The sequence below is a fragment of the Hypanus sabinus genome, chromosome 20, assembly GCF_030144855.1.
Source record: "Hypanus sabinus isolate sHypSab1 chromosome 20, sHypSab1.hap1, whole genome shotgun sequence".
Lineage (NCBI taxonomy): Eukaryota > Metazoa > Chordata > Chondrichthyes > Myliobatiformes > Dasyatidae > Hypanus > Hypanus sabinus.
The window spans coordinates 6,244,127-6,265,522 of NC_082725.1; the positions used below are offsets into that span (position 1 = coordinate 6,244,127).

At 40.0% G+C, this 21,396-nt stretch overlaps 1 protein-coding gene across 6 annotated transcripts in view; it reads right to left on the reverse strand.

Moving 5' to 3' along the window:
* The window catches only part of LOC132378251 (sodium bicarbonate cotransporter 3-like), a 136,454-nt gene that overhangs the window by 30,061 nt on the left and 84,997 nt on the right, over positions 1 to 21,396 (reverse strand). For 4 of the 6 annotated variants that reach the window (XM_059945012.1, XM_059945009.1, XM_059945008.1 and 1 more), the window contains 7 exons: positions 18,165 to 18,339; positions 13,101 to 13,234; positions 9,453 to 9,698; positions 6,823 to 6,928; positions 5,855 to 6,016; positions 2,748 to 2,861; positions 276 to 437 (listed from right to left, as the gene is read on the reverse strand). In XM_059945012.1, the coding sequence (XP_059800995.1) occupies positions 276 to 437; positions 2,748 to 2,861; positions 5,855 to 6,016; positions 6,823 to 6,928; positions 9,453 to 9,698; positions 13,101 to 13,234; positions 18,165 to 18,339 (1,099 nt within the window). The other 2 variants (XR_009506945.1, XM_059945011.1) reach the window with 2 other exon arrangements.

Here is a 21,396-nt window from a genome sequence, read left to right on the forward strand (position 1 = left end):
AAAACAGGTAGATGGAGCTGAGCTTACAGACAGATCAATCATGATCTTATTGAATGCAGGGCAGGCTTAATAGGCTGAATGGCATACTCCTGCTCCTATTTCTTATGTTCTTATATTTAAAATAGAGGGTGATACATTCTTGATTAGTAAGGGCATAAAAGGTTACTAGGAGAATGTTGTTGAGAGGCTTAACAAGTCATCCAAGTTTGAATGGTGGAGCAGACTCAATGGGTTGAATGGTACATGCAAGGGAATTGTCATAAGCAATAAAATACCTTCAGCTTGTGTTCTTTTCTGTTGACGATAACAGCAGTGATCTGTTGATCCATGAAGATAAGGATAGTGCAAAGCAAAGCTGGAACAAGAGCAGCAAGCATTGTCCACCACTGGTTCGGTCCAAGTGGATCTATAAACCAACCTCTGTCTTTTCGGGTAGGCTGCATGCAAGAGAAAAACAAACTACAGTTATTAAAAACACAAGAGATCCTGCAGATGCTGGAAATCTTGAACAGAAAATGCTGGAAAAACTCAGCAAGTCAGGCAGCATCTAAAAAGGGGAATAAACAGTTGTCATTTCAGCCCGAGACCCTTTATCAAGACTTAAAATGTTAAGAAAATGTTAAACGTTTTAAAGTTAATAGCAAGAAATAGTGATCTATTTACTTATTCGTTTGTTTATAGATAGAGCACAGAACAGGCCCTTCTGGAAGAATGATAGCCCAATGATGCAAGACAAAAAGTAGTTGAAACAGTGCTGAGAAAAATACTTTTATTTAGATCATTTCATTGTGAGAACACCACACTTCATGAAAAATGAAAATATTACATGAAGGGTGTAAGTAACATTTCCTAGATCAGTTCAGCAATGACAGATTTAGCAGAGAAATTAGAAATCTTCATAGAATGGAAAGGGGAAATCTGATAGCAGATTACAAGATCAAAATTATTTGCATTGGCAAATGTTTTCATAACAGGATGTTTAAAGATCATGGAAAATTTAAAACAACCTACTTTATTTAGAGATACAGTGCAGAGAGGTTCCTTCTGGCATTTCAAGACTCGCCGCTCAGTAGCCCACTGTTTTAACCCTAACCTAATCAAAAGATTATTTGCAATGAACTATTAACCTACTCATCTGTACGTCTTTGGACTGTGGGAGGAAGTGGGGGCACCCAGAGGAAACACACAGGAAAGAAAGTACAAACTTGCTTAGAGAGGTAGCCTGAGCTGAACTTTGAATTCCCACACCCCAATCTGTAGCTGATATGCTACCATGGCACCAAACTCTCTTTATAGCTAATACACACCAATCATAGTTTCTAATGCACCCTCTCCAAAGCCTCCACGTCATTCCTATAATTCAGCAATCAGAACTGTACATGTTACTCCATATGTGACCAAGTCAAAGTTATGTGTAACTGCTATGTCAACAGTTAGACACAATTTTCCCTCAATGAAGCCAAGGATGCTGTACACTTTCTCTACCATCCTATGCACTGGTGTGGCTGCTTTCAGGGAGTTATGAACTTGCCACGGTCACAGGTGTAAAGCAGAGGGCTAAGCACACAATCCTGTGGTGCACCTTTGCTGATGGAAATCATGGAGGAGATGGTGCTACCAATCCAAATTGGCTGGAGTCTACAAGTAAGGAAATCTAGGATCCAATTGCAGAAGGAGATTTATGCTGCTGCATCTTCTGGCCAACTTCCTCACTACCCAGAATTCCACTAATTTTCACGTCATCTGCAATTCTACTAATTGAACCATCTATGATTTCATCCAGATTATTAATATATAAACTTATGTACCTCTTGTATACAGTAAACTAGCTACTGAGTGGATGTTCATTGTCATCTGCTGCTGTAGCCCATCCATTTCAAGGTACAATTTGTTGGTGTTCAGAGAAGCTCTTCTGCACACCACAACTGTAATGCATAGTTATTTGATTTACTGTCAGCTTCCTGTCAGCATGAACCATCCAGCCATTCTCCTCTCACCTCTCTCATTAACAGTGTTTTCACCCACAGAACTGCCATTCACTGAATTTTTAAAAAATTTTTGTACCAATCTCTGTAAACTCTAGAAACTGTTGTGCATGAAAATTCCAAGTGATCAGCAGTTTCTGAGATACTCATCTGTCTGGCACCAATCATTCCACAGTCCAAGTCATTTAGATCACATTTCTTCCCTATTCTGACTTTTGGTCTGAACAACAACCGAACTTTCACCATGTCCTCATGCTTTTATGCATTGAGTTGCTATCACATGATTAGCTCATTAGATATTTGCATTAATGTGCAGGTGTCCACATAATAAAGTGGCCACTGTGTATATAACACAGAGATATTTGGCAAGTTGTAGCAGTTGTTTAGTCCCCCAGCCCCGATCAGGGTCACATGAAGCCATGGGAGCAGGTGGTGGATGGTTGTATGAGCAGCTGGTGCACATCTCAAGTCCTGGTTATGCAACCACTGATGACAGGCAGACAAACTCCAAAAAGCATTGCTAATGTCTAGGGTCACCTGTCTTGTAAAGACACTGTAAAAAAAATTCTGTAAAACTTTTTACACCAGCTCTGTAGTAAAACTTGCCAAGATCTATGTCATAGTCATGGGTAGAAATAAGAACAGATGGTAAGACAGATTAAAGACAGATGGAAAACCATGATCGGCCATGTCTTAAGACATGACACATAATGATGATCTATCAAAATAGTCTGGGAATAGCAAAAAGAACAATGCTCTTACCTCAAACCGGTCTGGCACTGTAAGTTTTGGTGAGGGTACGCCAACAAGAAAATCGATCAATGCCATAGTAAGAATGGTAATAAACACAGCAAAATCACTGATGATGGCTCTCACCTACAATGACAATGAACAAAATTTGTTCAATACAATGCCAGAAGTAAGTGTCCTTTTACTAATAAAAAACTCAACCAACAAATGATACCACTAGTAGTAAATTATAAAGATGACAGATTCTGGGGTACTTAGTATTAGTAGAATTGTCAAGAGTCATAGAAAAGCACAGCACAGAAACAGGTCCTTCAGTCCATGTAGTCTGTGCCAAACCATTTAAACTGCCTAGCCCATTGACCTCTGCCCAGACCATAGCACTCCACTCTGCCATCTATGTACCTATCCAAACTTTGCTTAAACATTGAAATCAAGCTCGTGTGCACCACCTGCGCTAACAGCTCTTTCAACACTCGCACGAACCTCAGAGAAATTTCCCATCATGTTCCCATTAAACTTTTCACCTTTCACCTTTAACCCATGACCTTCAGTTATCATAATTGCCATGTTTTTCTACTGTGGACAATACAAATAAAGCAAGATTTTATTTTAGTGAAAAAGTCGCAAAATATTAAAATAGACTAATGAAATCTCTTGTCCAATGTAGGAAACACTGTGACCATAAAAAAAAATCACTGACACTACAGACTATCCAAATAGCAAGAAAGCACCTGAGCATCAGTAACACCATAAAATACAGGAGCTGAATTAGATACAGTTAGATAGATTTTTACATAGTAGGGGAATTAATAAGGGAATTCTGAGCAGCTGCATCACTGCCTGGTTCGGAAATAGCACCATCTCAGATCGCAAGACCCTGCAGCGGATAGTGAGGTCAGCTGAGAAGATCATCGGGGTCTCTCTTCCTGCCATCATAGACATTTACACTACACGCTGCATCCACAAAGGAAACAGCATTATGAAGGGCCCCATGCACCCCTCATACAATCTCTTCTCCCTCCTACTGTCTGGAAAAAGGCACCAAAGCATTCGGGCTCTCACGACCAGACTATGTAACAGTTTCTTTCCCCAAGCTATCAGACTCCTCAATACCCGTATCCTGGACTGACACCTTGCCCTATTGTCCTGTTTATTATTTATTGTAATGCCTGCACTGTTTTGTGCACTTTATGCAGTCCTGGGCAGGTATGTAGTCTAGTGTAGTTGTTGTTGTGTTTTTTTTTTTCTCTCTGCGTTGTTTTTTTACATCATTCAGTCTAGTTTTTGTACTGTGTCATTTAACACCATGGTCCTAAAAACGTCTCATTTTTACTATGTACTGTACCAGTTGTGATCGAAATGACAATAACAGTGACTTGACTTAAGGGTTATGGGGAAAGGGGAGGTAGATGGCTGAGTTTATGGACAGATCAGCCATGATCTTACTGAATGGCGGGGCAGGCTTGATGGGCCGTATGGCCTACTCCTGCTCCTATTTCTTATGTTCTGAATTAGGCTATTTGGACAATCGAGCCTATGGCTGATCCAACTGTCCTCTCAGCCCCAATCTCCTGCCTTCTCCCCGTATCCGTTCATGCCCCAACCAATCAAGGATCTATCAACTCTGCCTTAAATATACATAAAGATTTGGCCTCCACAGCTGCTTGTGACAACAAATTCCACAGATTCACCATTCGCTGACTAAAGCACTTCCTCCTCCTCTCCATTCTAAAAGGACGCCCTTCTATTCTGAGGCTGTGTCCTCTGGTCTTATACTCTCCCACCACAGGAAAGATCCTCTCCACATCCACTCTATCAAGGTCTTTCACCATTCTATAGGTTTCAATGAGGTCTCCCCTCATCCAGAATCATCAGACACTCTTCATCTGACAAGCCATTCAATCCTGGAATCATTTCCCTCGCCAGTTTCAGCACATCCTTTCTAAGATTCCCCTCCATAAATTCTGCCTAAGTTCTGCCAGCATATTTTTTGTGTGTGTGTGTGTGTGTGTGTGTGTGTGTGTGTGTGTGTGTGTCACTTATGGATGAAAAAAATACTCCTCCACTTATTCCTGAATAACTGATCCTTATTTTGAGAATCTACTTTTAGGTACTCCATCGAGGTGAACATCTACCCTGCCAAGACTCTTTAATAACTTAACCTCTCATTCGAAAGAAACAGACACAAGCTGCAGATGCTGGAATCAGGAGCAAAATCTGATGGAGGAACCCGGTAAGTCATGCAGTATCTGTAGGAGCAAAGAAATTGTCAACATTTCGGGTCCTGATGCACGGCTCAATGCTGTAATATGACTTTAGTTATGTTGAACTTGTACCGTATTGATTGCAAGAATGTGGCGGTTGTGTATGCAGCCGATTACTTGCACGATGAATCGATTGGGCCTCCTACATGCAGGAGACACTGTCTTTTGTCTTTTGCATGATCTTTTGTCTTGTCAGGCCCAGTTTGTTCCTCCCGCACTGAAAGTTTCCCACAAAATTTTGTTACTAGCGTGACTCAGTAAAAACGTTTAATCATACTACAACATCATAGTTCCTGTTCCATGCATAAGTAATAGGACTGGCAAATGTTTGGAACTGCTGGATATTGTGTTTACTTATATCCAACATACTTTTAGTTTACTTTTGTTTTAAAGTATTACACAGTTATATAATAAATTTTCCAGTGAATCAGCCGAGTTGAAAGAGAGGAAAAAACTTAGAGAACCCAGGAAAAGTGGTGCTGTAGATTTAAAAGGAGTGCAGAAATGGGGCTTCAGAGTTTAAAGGGAGAGTGAGAAAAGGCTGTAGAGTTTAGAAGGGAGAATGGGAAACAGAATCAAGGGTATGAGTTTTGAGGAAGTGTGAGAACATGTCCAACAGAGGGTGTAAATGGAGCACCAGAACAGAGCCTAGGTAAGATTAAATTGGAGCAAGGAAATAGAACCAGTTGAGTGATTCCTTAACCATCATAATTAATAGCATTGCAGAACATCAGAGTTTTACTGTAGGACTTTGGAGATAACAACATGCTCAAGTCTGGAATGACATAGATTCCACTTTTTTAAATCAGAAAAAAATTCAAAATATAAATACAGCACAGTTAGTTCATACTTTACCTTTGTTGGGAAGTAACGTTTAGTTTTGAACTGCTTCAGGAAGGAACAAAGAAAAAATGTTGAAAAGAATAAAATGATTGACCAGAAGAGGACATCAGGAACATAAGGTCCATGGTGGCCACAGGCTGGACCAACAAACATCCCACTGTACTTCTGGCATTCCTGAAGGAAAATAAAAATATAATGGAGAATGTAAAAGCAATTTACACAACATTCAGAAAAGCATGCTACATATTAAGCAAAATATTGGTAAAGTTCATTCAAAACATTAACATTATGTGAAAGTCATGTTCAAGTTGCATAAGACATTAGTGAGCTCAAATTTGGAGTGTTGTGTGCAGTTCTGGTCACCTACCAACAAGAAAAATATGAATAAGAGTGAAAAACAACAGAAGATTTTCAAGGATGTTGATGGGATTTGAGGACCGAGTTGTGGGAAAAGGTTGAATAGGTTAGGACCTTTTTGTCCCATGGTGCATAAGAGATTGAGGGGAAATTTGAAAGATGCATACAAAATTGAGAGTGCTGTAGGTAGGGCATATGCAAGCAGGCTGTTTCCACTGAGCTTGGGTGCAACTAGAACTAGAGGTCATAGGTTAAGGTAAAAGGTGAAATGTTGAGGGGAACATGAGGGAACAACTTTGCTCAAAGGGTGGTGAGAGTGTGGAACTAGTTGCCATTGAAAATGGTAGATGCAAGTTCAAATTCAACATTTACAATTAACTTGGATAAGTACATGGATGGGAAGGGTATGGAGGGTTATGGTCCAGGGCAGAATAACGGGATGGCATAAATTAGATGAGCAGAATGGCTTGTTTCTGTGCTGTAGTACTCTATGACTGTGACATTTGCTTGCTTCATTCTGGGCTGATACATTTCATTCACCAAAGACAAACTATTCAAGGCATTTCAAAGCAGTTTTAAATAGAACAGATTGGTGCATAAAGACATCTAAACATGATACTCACTGAAACTGTGAGATTCCCCCATGAAACATTATCTGCAGATATATTATTTTGGTGCCAAAACTTCAATGTGCTATTGGAAGGATTAGATGGTTCAGCACAGGCACATCTAAGAAAGAATTATCCAAACAAACAAAAAAATCAACTTTTAAAAAACATTGCAGGAAAATACACAGAAATCAGTACTTTTCTCCTTTGTGGTGAATTATCCATTCTTATTGATTTTTTGGCCATAAGCAGAAAGTAAACCACATTCTTTAACCAATGTTCATATTATTATTTACCAACCATGTAACAAATGTATGCAATAATGTTTTCTGTTACTGTATATATCTGGATCTGTTAACATTTTCAAGAAAGAGATATCCGCAGATATTATTGCATTAAACAGGAGTTCTGACATATTGATCTAAATCAGTTCATCAAGTGTTTTGGCTTTTTTTGTTTACAACTCCTCCACATGGATTTCCCATATTTTGTAATGCAATGCATTCTATTTTAAACTGCATTATGATACGCTGCGTGAAGATAAGACACAGGAGCAGAAGGCGGCCATTTGGCCCATTGAAACTGCTCCGCCATTCCATTATGACTAATTTATTTACTCTCTCAACCCCATTCTCTCTGTAACCTTTGACATTCTTACTAATCATGAACCTATCAACCTCCACTCTAAATATACCCTATAACTTGGACTCCACAGCTGTCTGTGGCGATGAATTCCATGATTCATCACCCTCTGGCTAAAGAAATTCCTCCTCATCTCTGTTCTAAATGGACATCCCTCTATTCTGAAGCTGTGCCCTCAGGTTCTAGGCTACCCACTCTAAGAAACATCCTCTCCACAACCAAGTTATCTAGGGCTTTCAATATTCAATAGGGGTCAATGAGATCCTCCCATTCAGTCTTCTAAACTCCAGTGAGTACAGGCCTAAAGCAATCAAATGATCCTCCTACATTAACCCTTTCATTCCCAAGATAATTCTTGTGAACGTCCTCTCCAACCTTCTAAGTGATACCTGTTTCAGCTCATTATAATTAACACTTCTTTATAGGTATAAACTAAATAAATACTATCTGGACTGAATATTAAAGTCATCAAAATATATTTCAGTGAGGTGATGGAGTGAGCAGAATAGGAGACAAGGTTTGTGGTGGAAAAGAGAAGGACATTAGTAATCACCATTTCAATAGAGGTGCAGATGAATATAATTTTCTTGTATAAAAATAGACCTGATTTTTATGCTCTTTTTTATTTGAGGACATTGAGTGAAATACTTGTGAAGTGTAGTCTCAACTATAATATAGCAGTAACATGCAACAGTTAATGTGCCGATGGGAAGACTGTATAAACGATTACAAGATACAGGTCCTTCCCAGCTTACAAATGCCCAACTTATGAACAGCTCATACTTATGAATGAGCATTTGAGAAACCAGATCTAATGTTCTCAACGGACGACTCAAGAATCTGGCAGACATTCTTCAACATCCGGGACATGTTCTCTTCTCAGTGCTACCATCAGGGAGGAGCTGCAGTAGCTTAAATATGCCTACCCAACATTTTAGGAACAGTTTCTTCCCCTCTGCCATCAGGTTCCTGAACGGCCAATGACCACCACCTCACTGTTCCTCTTTTGAATTATGTACTTAGTTGTATTGAAATTCATAGTAATTTTTTATAGCTGCTCTGTGCTGCTACTGAAAAACAACAGAAGTCATGACTAATGTCAGTCACCATGAACCGGATTCTGATTCTTTCAGAACCTTCTTGCGTACTTTTATTAATCTAGGTCTCCATGGACTCTGCCTTTGCTTCTTGCTGCGTTGGGATGGCAGTTAACATATTCAAAGACACCCGCTATCCCAGACGTCATCTCTTCTCTCTCCTCCTATCAGGCAGAAGATACAAAAGTCTGAAAGCATATGCTACTGGGCTCAAGGGCAGCCTCTATCCCATTGTTAAAAGGCTACAGAACGGACCTCGTACAATAAGATGGACTCCTAACCTCAGTCTCCCTCACCATACCCTTACAATGAATTGCCTGCTTGCACCGCACTTCCTCTGTAATACATTATTCCACATTTATTATTGTTTTTCCCTGGTACCACCTCAATGTATTCGATGACGATGTGATCTGTATAAAATGGCAAGCAAAGCAACATGTTTCACTATACATGTGACAATAATAAACCAAGTTACCAACTTAGGGTAACAGATTTGTATTTTTATTGAAGCAATTTATTATTTAGTTTATTAGGACAATGGCCCATATATGTCAGACTGTGACCTCTCTCCCAAATGACCCAGAGGGCTAATCCTCCTTTGCGTCATTTGACTCAGGGACATCCATGTGCCTCAGCTCTGATGATGGGATCAAAACATCAATGACAGATCACGTTACCACTTCTATCTTCCCACTCTGCAGCCTGACCTGCTTCAGTAAGTATTCCTGGCATATTGTATTTCTATTTCACTGACACCCTTTACCCATACTTTGTACTTGACTGAAGCCCAGAGGCTTGTGCCCAGGCTCTGTCTCCCCCTCAATAACACAAGGTGCATGGAAGCAGATGATAATGCCATCAAAATTACAGTAAACAAAGAAAAATGCATCAATTGCTTCTGCTTACGAGTACTGGGTAAGTGTCTCCAGATTAGTGTTCATATTAAATGGATACTTCTCTCCCAGGTCAAAGAGCTTCTCCAAAGCTTCATAAATGAATATAATGCAAATCAGAGCTGCAAAGGCCTCTTCTGTAAAGCGAGTGATGTAGCAAACCAGGCTACTCGAATCTGTGGCAACTAGTGCAATACACAGAAATGCAGTCCACAGTCCAATGCTGGCACGGAGTGACAGATACGAAAGGTCATATTCTCTGTTAAAAGAAATAGGTAACTGAGCTATTGCTGACAAAATGCAAAATCAATGTAATTACAATTGCGTGTGTACAAACTAATTCAGAATCACAAAGCAGTTTGAAGTATTTGCCTGATTGACTTTAATGGGTAGCCTATTACTTTATGTTGGCTGTCAATGCCATTGTAACAACATGCTTCTGGACCAGTACAAATGATACAACCATTTTCTTTATTAAGATTATCAAGGAAAACAGATCTGGTCCTGCTAAAGTGTCTCAGCCTGAAACGTCGACTGTACTCTTTTCCATAGATGGTGCCTGGCCTGCTGAGATCCTACAGCATTTTGTATGTGCTACTTGGATTTCCAGCATCTGCAGATTTTCTCGTTTATGATTATGACATTAAACAATCTTGAATCACAATGCAATAACTCTACTAACTTGTTAATCTCAGGGATGATGACCAGATTGCAATTGATTTCTAAAGCATGCAACTTACAAGTGTCAGTTAGACACCTGACTTTTGCTTTTTGCCTTTTCAATTCTAACTGTTCAGGTTTCTAATAGAATTGGTTAATCAAATATGAAGAAAAAAATCAATGAAACAAAACAAAGAAGCTACACACATGGTGCAGGAATAAGTCCTAATTAAACTGGCTTCTGAGATCAACCTTTGACACCATGAGGCTCACAATTCAATGACTCCACTCTCCAGTAATCAGGCTATCAAAAGTGAGCTCGAGACCAAGTTTCTCCTGATCTGTGAGAGAGGAGATCTATCCAAGCTGGAAATCAAGTCAAAGAATGACTGCTCCATTCCCAGACTTTCCAGAGACCAGAGTGATGTTGTCAGATATGATTGACTTGTTATATTATCAAGCTAACAGATCTTGCATTGATTTATGCCTAAATACTTCAGAAATTACAATAAGGGAAACCAAAACTCTCCTGCAAAAGCCAGTCACAAAAATAATTCTTCTTCCTCAGAATTAAGGCTCGTCTTGTTGTCCTTCAGATATACTAACTATGATTCCATTAGATTAACCTTTAATCCTGGGAATTAACTCTAGCATTTTGGAAAAATCAAACCAGCTTACAGTATACTATGAATGGTAGTGTAATGAACAAAGAAATCGAGGAGTACAAGTGCATTGTTCATTAAGATATTGCAGGTACACACATTAATGAAAAAGGTTCTTCATCAGTCAGGGCATTGAGTATAGGAGTTGCAGTTGAATAAGTCATTGGTGAGGTTGTACTTGGGAGTACTGTGTACAGTTCTAGTCACCCTGTTATAAGAAAGATGTGGTTAAACTAGGAAGAGTGCAGAAAAGATTTGAGAGTGTCATCATGACCAGTAGTCCTAAGTTATTGGGAGAGTTAGGCCAGACTAGGTCTTTATTCCTTGGAATGCAGGAGAATGAGAGGTGACCTTATAGAAATGTATAAAATTATAAGAGAAATAAATAAGATGGTGGTAAGTCTTTCCTCCAAGGTGGGGGAGTTGAAAACTAAGGGGCATAAATTTAGGATGAGAGGAAAGATTTAAAAGAAATCTAAGAAGCAACTCCCCCCCCCCCCCCAACACAGAGAATGATGAGTATATGGAATGAGTTGTCAGAGTAAGTGATTGAGTCAGGTACAGTAGTATCATTTAAGAAGCACTTGGATAGTACATGGTGCGGAGGGATATGGGCTGGACACAGGAAATTGCAACTAGCTGGGAGGACACCAGCTCAGCAAGATGGTAGACTGACGGGCCTGTCTCACTGCTCTAGGACTCTTAACATATCAGACTGAGTAAGCACACTATTATGCTGAAGAACAATGCCTTATTGCCTGGTATAATAATGTTATAACTTGCCTATTGAAAGACCAAATACTGTACACAATGACTTTTAAAACCAGTTTTAAAGTGAGCCTGATCTTGTTTCCTTTGTGGCTTGTGGCTTCTGTAGGATGCACTGGCCTTGGTTCAAAATTTTCAAACTTAGGTCCCACAACTCTTTATGCAAGCCATCACAAAAGAAAATTATGATTGAAATTGACACTTCACAAAACACATTGTCTCCAAAACAGCACAAAGATGATCCCTTCCACCATATTTACAAAGTGACAGAAGACTAGGAGAAACACTGCTTATTTTGAAGACCAAGATATCTGCTGCAAATTTATTGGGTCATCTATCTCCAAGTTAGTTACAGGTTATTAACTGCAAGTTAGTTCAAACAAACTTGTAAGAAGTTGGTAGTGCAGTTGGAGAAACCCAATACTGTAAATTGGTCTTCCCATAGGAATACCTAAGTTGTTTTTTTAAATCTTAGCATAGAACCTTTAAGAGATTTTGGATAACCAAGATCAAAAAAAAAGACGTTTCTCCTTATCCTCCTTTGATTTAGATGGAAATAAGATTGCTCAGAATTATAATTTAGTTCAATGTCACCTATGTTTGAATATACAAAGGTTTGTAGATCTGAATAAATTCTATATCAAAAATAACTATGCCAGTGATGTTGTGAAAGCGGACTCCTGTAATAGTCATATATTTTTAAACACTTGTGGAGTAGGAAATAGATCTAAGGTATCTTCCACGTGCCATCCAGATATCATGAACAAATAGCAATACGAAAATGGTCACTTTTAAATTCAATGCCAGAAACAATGAGTGCCAAAACAGACTGAGCAATGCCAGGCACTGTAACCATCACAATCTGTAAACAAATATCTGTAAACAAAGAATTTTCTGATGCCATCCATAAGTTCACTCCCCAAGCAATGACCAGAAATTTTTCATGATTGCCACAACTAGATAACATCTCAAAGATTATAAATACTTCTGAAATGCTGTTACTGAAGCAATGTCAGGCAGCATCAATGGAGGGGAATAAACATCGACGTTTCAGGCCAGAGACCCTTCATTGGGACTCAGGAATAATGACTTAATTATATGACTTTTTAAAGTGGTGTTGCTTAAGGGATAATCATTCTGCAGGACACAAGGAATAACTTTACCACTTCCTTGTTATGTAGTTTCATTGTAATATTTCACATCTGACGGAGAATGCAATCATGCCTATATTTGACATCTCATCTGAGCAGTGGCACATCCAACAGTGTAAATCTTCCCTCCTGTGAGTCACCTTAGATTTGTGTTTTCGAGTCTCTGCAGCAGGATTTGAATACACAAACATCAAGCTCACAAGCAAGAATTCTCCCTCTTCAACCACAACCTCAAGAGTGCCAAGTAGTCTTAGCATCCTTTCCACTTTTCTCTTCACTGCAAAAGTTATGTTTACACTTTGCTCTGCTCAACTTTGGCAAGGAGGCAAACAAGAGCACGCCACATGCACACACACAATGAATGTGTACTACAGGTAACTTCATTTCCAAAAAATAGTAAAATATTTAATAAAATCTTACTTGCAGAATTTGAATAATATTTTTTCAAACACAAGCACAGGTCCTGTACTTCCCAAAATGGTCAGCGGCTGTCCAGCAAACAAAGAATAGACAATTCCTGTCATTGAAGCTCCAAAGAGAGATTCCAATGCACTCTGCAGGTAGAAACAAAATAAACAATTATGTGTTTGCACATTTAACAGGGTGTGTGGTTGGTAAGGGTGGGGAAACTCAAGTTACTGCATTGGTAAGCAGGAGCAAAGTTTCTGCTCCCATGTTTTATGGGTAAAGAAGAGAGGTTTAAAAATATTGTGCATCAGTGAACACTGACTAATTACTTTTAGCCCTCTTTTTTTGGTAGGGACTTTTAACAAAAGCAGAAATGTAGAAGTCACCAGATGAGGCAGCATCCATGTTAACAGAAACTGTCAACATTTCAGGTTAACGAGAACTGAAAAAAGATGCTTTAATTTACTGTGGGGGGGGGGGGGGTGAAGATGGTCTGTCTGTTAGGTTCAAATGTTAAGAGAACAGCTTGAAGTGGAAGGGAAAATAAATTAAATTTGCAATGTTCTCTCCACGCATTCAGTTTTGGAAAAGAAGCAGCTTTGTACTTGTTTTCTCCCTTTAATGAAAAGTCTTTGATCTCAGGCTTGGCTCGACTTCTATCCCTTCGTGAATATTACTTGTCAGTTAAGCACATCCAGCATTTTCTGACTTTGTACTGATTTCTTACGCCAGTAGATTTTTAAGCTTATTTTACATATTTTAATTCAATGCTGCAAGCCCATCGTATTCAAGATGAGACAAATTGTTGAAGATTAATATACTGGGAGTAAAGCTTGGTTGTTAAAACTTAATGATACACAATGCAATAAAAAACAAAAGATTCTAACCATTGTCATCCTGTGGCAAGTAGTTTAAAGGCTGTTTTAGCATCATGCTATCAAAAATAAAGCCTGGAAGTATTTTGCCAATATTTAATTCCCTTTTTTTCCTTTATATAATGCACAGAAAGAGCAAATCCAAAATTTCCCTTCTCAGTGTCGCAGTTAGCACAATACTATTTCAGCTGGGACATTCCAGAGGTCAGAGTTCAATTCCTGCACCATTGTGTAAGGAGTCCTATATGTCCTCTCCATGGAATGCATGGGTTTTATCTGGGTCCTCCAGTTTCCTCCCACAGTCCTGGGAAAGCTCATTACAAGATGTCCCATGATTAGATTAATCAAGATGATGAGGTTACTGGGGCTGCATGGCTTGAAGGGCTGTACCGCTAAATTAATTAAATTAACTAAATAAAGCGGATGAGGTTAGAGCATGGATCAGTACTTGGAGCTATGATGTTGCGGCCATTACAGGGACTTGTATGGCTCAGGGAGAGGAATGGTTACTTAGAGTGCCAGGCCTTAGATATATCAGAAAGGACAGGGAGGGAGGCAAAAGAGGTGGGGGCATGGCACTGCTGATCAGAGATACTGTCACGGCTTCAGAAAAGGAGGAAGTCAAGGACGGATTGTCTACGGAGTCTCTGTGGGTGGAAGGGATCAGTTAGGAACAGGAAGGGATCAAGAACTCTACTGGGTGTTTTTATAGACCACCCAATAGTAACAGGGACATCGAGGAGCAGATAGGGTGACAGATTCTGGAAAGGTGCAATAATAACAGGGTTGTCATGCTGGAAGATTCTAATTTCCCAAATATTGATTGGCATCTCTTGAGAGCAAGGGGTTTAGATGAGGTGGAGTATGTTAGGTATGTTCAGGCAGGTTTCCTGACACAATATGTAGATAAGCCTATAATATTAAGAAAGAGGATGTGCTGGAGCTTTTGGAAAGCATCAAGCTGGATGAGTCACTGGGACTGGATGAGAAGCACCCCAGACTACTGTGGAAGGTGAGGGAGGAGATTGCTGAGCTTCTGGCAATGACCTTTGCATCATCAATGGGGTCAGGAAAGGTTCTGGAGGATTGAAGGGTTGCAGATGTTGTTCCCTTATTCAAGAAAGGGAGTAAAGATAGCCCAGGAAATTATAGACCAGTGAGTCTTACTTCAGTGGTTGGGAAGCTGATGGAGAAGATCCTGAGAGGCAGGATTTATAAACATTTGGAGAGGCATAATATGATTAGGAATAGTCAGCATGGCTTTGTCAAAGGCAGGTTATGCCTTACGAGCCTGACTGAATTTTTTGAGGATGTGACTAAACACATTGATGAAGGTACAGCAGTAGATGTAGTGTATATGGATTTCAGCAAGGCATTTGATAAGGTTCCCCATGCAAGACTTATTGAGAAAGTAAGGAGGCACGGGATCCAAGGGGACATTGCTTTATGGATCCAGAAATGGCTTGCCCACTGAAGGCAAAGAGTGGTTGTAGATGGGTCATATTCTGCATGGAGGTCGGTGATTAGTGGTGTCCCTCAGGGATCTGTTCTGGGACCCCTTCTCTTCATGATTTTTATAAATGACCTGGATAAGGAACAGGGGGTATGGGTTAGTAAATTTGCTGATGACACAATGGTTGGGGTGTTGTGGATAGTGTGGAGGGCTGTCAGGGGTCACAGCGGGACATTGATAGGATGGAAAACTGGGCTGAGATGGAGTTCAACCCGGTTAAGTATGAGGTGGTTCATTTTGGTAGGTCAAATATGATGACAGAATAGAGTATTAATGGTAAGACTCTTGGCAATGTGGAGGATTCGAGGGATCTTGGGGTCCAAGTCCATAGGACACTCAAAGCTGCTGTGCAGGTTGACTCTGTGGTTAAGAAGGCATACGGTGCATTGACCTTCATCAATTGTGGGATTGACCTTAAGAGCTGAAATGTAATGTTACAGCTCACGTAGGACCCTGGCCAGATCCAATTTGAGTACTGCGCTCAGTTCTGGTCGCCTCACTGCAGGAAGGATGTGGAAACTATAGAAAGGGTGCAGAGAAGACTTACAAGGATGATACCTGGATTGGGGTGCATGCCTTATGAGAATAGGTTGAGTGAACTCGGCCTTTTCTCCTTGGAGCGACGGAGGATGAGAGGAGACTTGATACAGGTGTATAAGATGATGAGAGACATTGAACGTGCGGATAGTCAGAGGGTTGTTCCCCAGCACTGAAGTGGCTAGCACAAGAGGGCACAGTTTTAAGATGCTTGGAAGTAGGTACAGAGAAGATGTCAGGGGTAAGTTTTTACACGGAATGGCGAGTGCGTGGAATGGGCTGCCGGCGACGGTGGTGGAGGCAGATATGATAGGGTCTTTTAAAAGACTCCTGGATAGGTACATAGATCTTAGAAAAATAGAGGGCTATGGGTAACTCTAGCTAATTTCTAAAGTAAGTACATGTTTGGCACAGCATTGTGGGCTGAAAGGCGTGTATTGTGCTGTAGGTTTTCTGTGTTTCCTTTGCTATGAATGAATGATTAAATAAATAAACAAGAAAGTTGAAACTTAAGAAAATTTCAGATATGCTCTTTCTAAACTGATTGTAATATTCCATTCAAACTATTCACCTTTAAATATTGCCTCTTTTTATTACCTTTTAGTAACATAATATTATGGATTACAAGTTGAAACCAGGTGTCCAATGGATTTTAACATGCATCTCAAAATGTTTTGAGATGATTTTATAGAAGCAAGCCAGTTGTAGATTCACACCAACTCTTAAGGAAATAATTTTGCCAGGTCTCCTTTTAATATTGCTCAATAGCTTGAAGATACATGTATGTATCTAAACTTGAAGATACTTTAATTACAATGAGAGAACTGTTACATTACTATTGCATTATTATTATGTTATTCTACTACAAGAGCACTATAAGGTCATGGTCAATTTGCTCAGGTCATTCAGAATTTGAGCTACACCAAAAGTCTATCATATTTAAAAATGCTTGGCAATTTCAGGTTTCTGTTCAAAATTCCACAGCATTTCAAAACTTCAAAACTGTTGGGTCTGCGCAGCAATATACCATTATTAATATATTGAAGCACAGACTATAAATTGTGTGCTATAAAAATGGTAGCTAGTTTACATTTGTTCACATTTAACAGCAACAGAAACAGGCCAGTCAGTTCCTGGCAGGTTGTTTGGTCACTCGGGGAGAATGCCTTACCCCTGTTTAGTTGGTAAAATGCCACATTCCCCAGAACATACTGGTACAATTCTGCTCCGCTCTCACAGAGAGCATCTGACCCATATTAGCCATTACTCTCTGGCTTGGTGCAGCATCCTCTCACGATATACAAAAGCTACAGTGAACTGTCAGGTCAGCAATCCACCATCACTGCAGGACTTCTGTGTGTCCAGGATAAAGAAATGGGCAGGAAGTATCATTATGGACACTACCCACTCAGCAAACTGTTGTTTCCAAACCATGAGAAATTCTGCAGATGCTGAAAATCCAAAGCAACACACATGCTGGAAGAATTCAAGAGGTCAGGCGGTATCCATAAAAATGAATGAATGGTTAACATTTCAGGCCAAGAAGAGTACCTGAAGAAGGGTCTCAGCTTGAAATATCGATTGCTTGTTAATTTCCATCGATGTTCCTGACCTGCTAACTTCCTCCAGCACTTTGTGTGTGTTGCTTTGCCTTTTCCAAAAGCTCCCTTGGGAAAAGTACAACAGGGCTATTAAAACAAAAACTTCACATCATCTTAAAAGCTTATTACCCCAGGCAGCTAATCTGATCAACCATTCTAATTAACCCACCGCACCACCCTCTGGTGATTACCACTGCACTGTAAACACTTTAAATCATTTTTATAACGCTGTTTATATTGTAAACAAATGCTGGTGTTTATGTATTTTGTACATTTTATCCCATATTCGTATTTTAACATAAAACTTCATTTTCATATAATTCTTTATTGAATGTTGTTTTTTGTTGATCAACACACCACAGTAAACTCCTAATACATGTATATGGTGAATAAATACTTCACTTATATTGTTTTCATGTTCCTTCCAAATTACAAATAAATTATTAATTGGAAAGACCCTACAAAAAGGTAGTTTTCCAAAAGAATTCAATTGTTTGCATAATCAGGACACAGAGGTAGAAATAAGAAAAAGAATGACTCAAATACATACTATTCTATTTTCTGTTGCTTCCCCAAGCAATCCGCCAAAAGTGATGACAGGAGACATACAAGCACAATAAAGGAACAGAATGGAAGCTAGGCACTGCAAACTAATTGCATCCTTAAAGTCACTCAGGTAAAACGGCCACTTCCTTTTGATATCGCGGATTAAGCCACCAAAGATCCTGTAAAGTAAATTAGTAAGTTTATACAAAACTTAATTCAACAACTTACTTTAAATGCACATAATAATCTGCAGAAACAAACATTTATTAACTCAATCTTGGACAAGGATATTTGTAAGCTCACTCACTACTCAACCATGTTAACAATGCAATAAATTTTAAGGCTAATTTAAGTTATAGTTAAGTAATACATACAAAATGCTGGAGGAACTCAGCATGCCAGGCAGTCTGGGTATGGGGCCACCCCCACCCCCAACTTTCTGCTTTCCAAAGGGATCACTCTCTACTCAACTCCCTTGTCCATTCGTCTCTCTCCAGTGATCTCCCTCCTGACATTTAACTTTCAAGCGGAAAAAGTACTATACCTGCCCCTACACCTCCTCCCTCGCTACCGTCCAAGGTTCCAAACTGTCCCTCCAGGTGAGGCGACACTTCACCTGTGAGATTGTTGGGGTCACTTACTGTATCCGCTGCTCCCAGTATGGCATCCTATATGTAGGTGAGACCTGACGTAGATTGAGAGACTGTTTCACTAAGCATTTGTACTCTGCCAGGAAAAGTGGGACCTCCCAGTGGCCACCATTTTAATTCCACTTCCCACTCTCATTCCAAAATGTCAGTCCATGGCCACCTCTACTGTCACGATGAGGCTACACTCAGGTTGGAGGAGCAATGCCTTATATTTCATCTGGGTAGCCTCCAACCTGATGGCGTGAACATTGATTTTTTGAACTTCCAGTATTGCCCCCTCCCTCACCATTCCCATTTTGCTCTCTCAGCTTATCTCCTTACCCGCCCATCTGGTGCTTCTCCTTCTTCCCTTTCATCCACAGTCTTCTGTTCTCTCCTACCAGATTCCCCCTCTTCAGCCCTTTATCTCTTTTACCAATCAACTTCCCAGCTCTTTACTTCATCAGTCGCCCCCTCCCGGTTTCACCTATCTTGTTTTTCTTCCTGCCCCCCCCCCCCCACATTCTAAGTCTGACATCTTTTTCTGATGAAGGATCTCGGACAAAAATATCGACTGTTCACTCTTTTCCATAGATGAGTTCCTCCAGCATTTTGTGTGTGTTGCGTGGATTTCCAGCATTTCAGATTTTCATCTGTTAGTAAGTTATAGTTTAATTAGTTTACATGAACATTACAGCACAGTACAGGCCCTTAGATCCACAATGTTGCGCCAACCTTTAAACCTATTCAATGATCAATCTAACCCTTCCCTCCCTACATAGCCCATTTTTCTACCATACATGTGCCTATAAAAGAGCTTCTTAAATGTCCCTAATGTATCTGCTTATACCACCACTCCTAACAGGGCATTCCACACAAGCACCGCACTCTATATAAAGACCTTACGTCTGGCAACCCCCCTATACTTTCGTCTGATCATCTTAAAATTAGGCCCCTTTCTATAGCCACCCTTCGAAATAGTCCCTGGCTATCCACTCTGTCTTTTCCTTGTCATCCTGTACACCTATATCAGTCACCTCTCATCCTCCTTCACTCAAAAGAGAAAACCCTGAACTCAAACTATCTTAATAAGACATGCTCTATCATCCAGGCACCATCCTGGTAAATCTATGTTACACTAACTGTTCTATTTATTATAAATTATTATAAATTACTATAATTGCACATGGCACATTTAGACGGAGAGATAATGTAAAGTTTTTTTATTCCTCATGTATGTGAAGGATGTAAGAAATAAAGTCAATCCAATTCAATTCAAAATCTCCTCTGCATCCTCTCTTAAGCTTCCACATCCTTCCTATAATGAAATGACCAGCAATGAACACAATATTCCAATTGTGGTATAACCAGGATTTTATAGAGCTGCAACATTATCTTATGACTCTTGAAACTTAACCCAATATGTGCTGAAGTAGTAAAAAAAAAGTTTCATTTTTAGTCCTGAATGTTTTTGGCATCTCCAAGCCTGAATGCTTGAAAACACAGTGAGCAAAACGGTTCTGAATTGTCTTGATGCTTATTTCTCACCAACTATCAGTAACAAAAATCACTACTTTTTAAACACAAACACACACAACTGACGCTATTTAAAAACTGTTTCCTCTGAGCACAATGTAGTCTTGATAACGGCTACACAAAAGCAAGTGACTGATAAAACAAATCCCATGAAAGAATATCATAAACACAAGATTGCACAGATGCTGGAAATTGAGTCCAGAGCAACATACACATATGATGGAGGAACTCAGCAAGTCAGGCAGTATTGCGGGAGGGGAATAAACAGTCAATGTTTCACGGCTGAGACCCTTCATCAGGACTGAAAAGGAAGGTAGCAGAAGCAAGAATAAGAAGGGGAAGGGGAAGGGGTACAAGCTGGCAGATGAGAGATGCGACCAGGTGAGGGAGAAGGTTGGGTGGGTGTTTGGGGGAGAGGGATATTCCACCTTCTTATTCTGGCTTCTGCTCCCTTTCTTCCCAGTCCTGATGAAGGGCCTCTACCCAAAATGCTGTTTATTCCCTTCCAGAGAAGCTGCTTGACTTCCTGTGCTCCTTCAACATTCTGTGTGTGTTACTCAAGATTTCCAACATCTTCAGAATCTCTTGTGTTTATGGGAAAGATAGTAGGTAAAGTGTGCTAATGTAAAGGGGAAAAGCAACCATGGTCACTGATGGAGCCTCTTCAAAAATTGCAGTGGCTTCCTACAGTGTCTTCAGTAATGAGTGGCATTTTCTGCAACAATGTAACCTAAAATCAAGAGGAGAGCAGGCTGTATTTGTCTCAATCATAGATACAGATCTGATGACTCTATTTGATTTGAGTCACAGATACAGGCCCTCTAGCTCGAGTCCATGCCAACAACGTAGGGAGCAGGCTGTATTAGTCTCAGTCACAGATACAGATTCAATGACTATTTGATTTGAGTCACAGATACTGACCCTCTGGCCCGAGTCCATGCCAACAATGTTGGGTCTCGCCCCAAAACATCAACTGCTTATTCCTCTTAGACCCTGGCCCCTCCCCTCCATGTGTTCATGATTAACACGAGTCAAGTTTACCTAGCTGCCAAAAATGCATGAATGCTCATT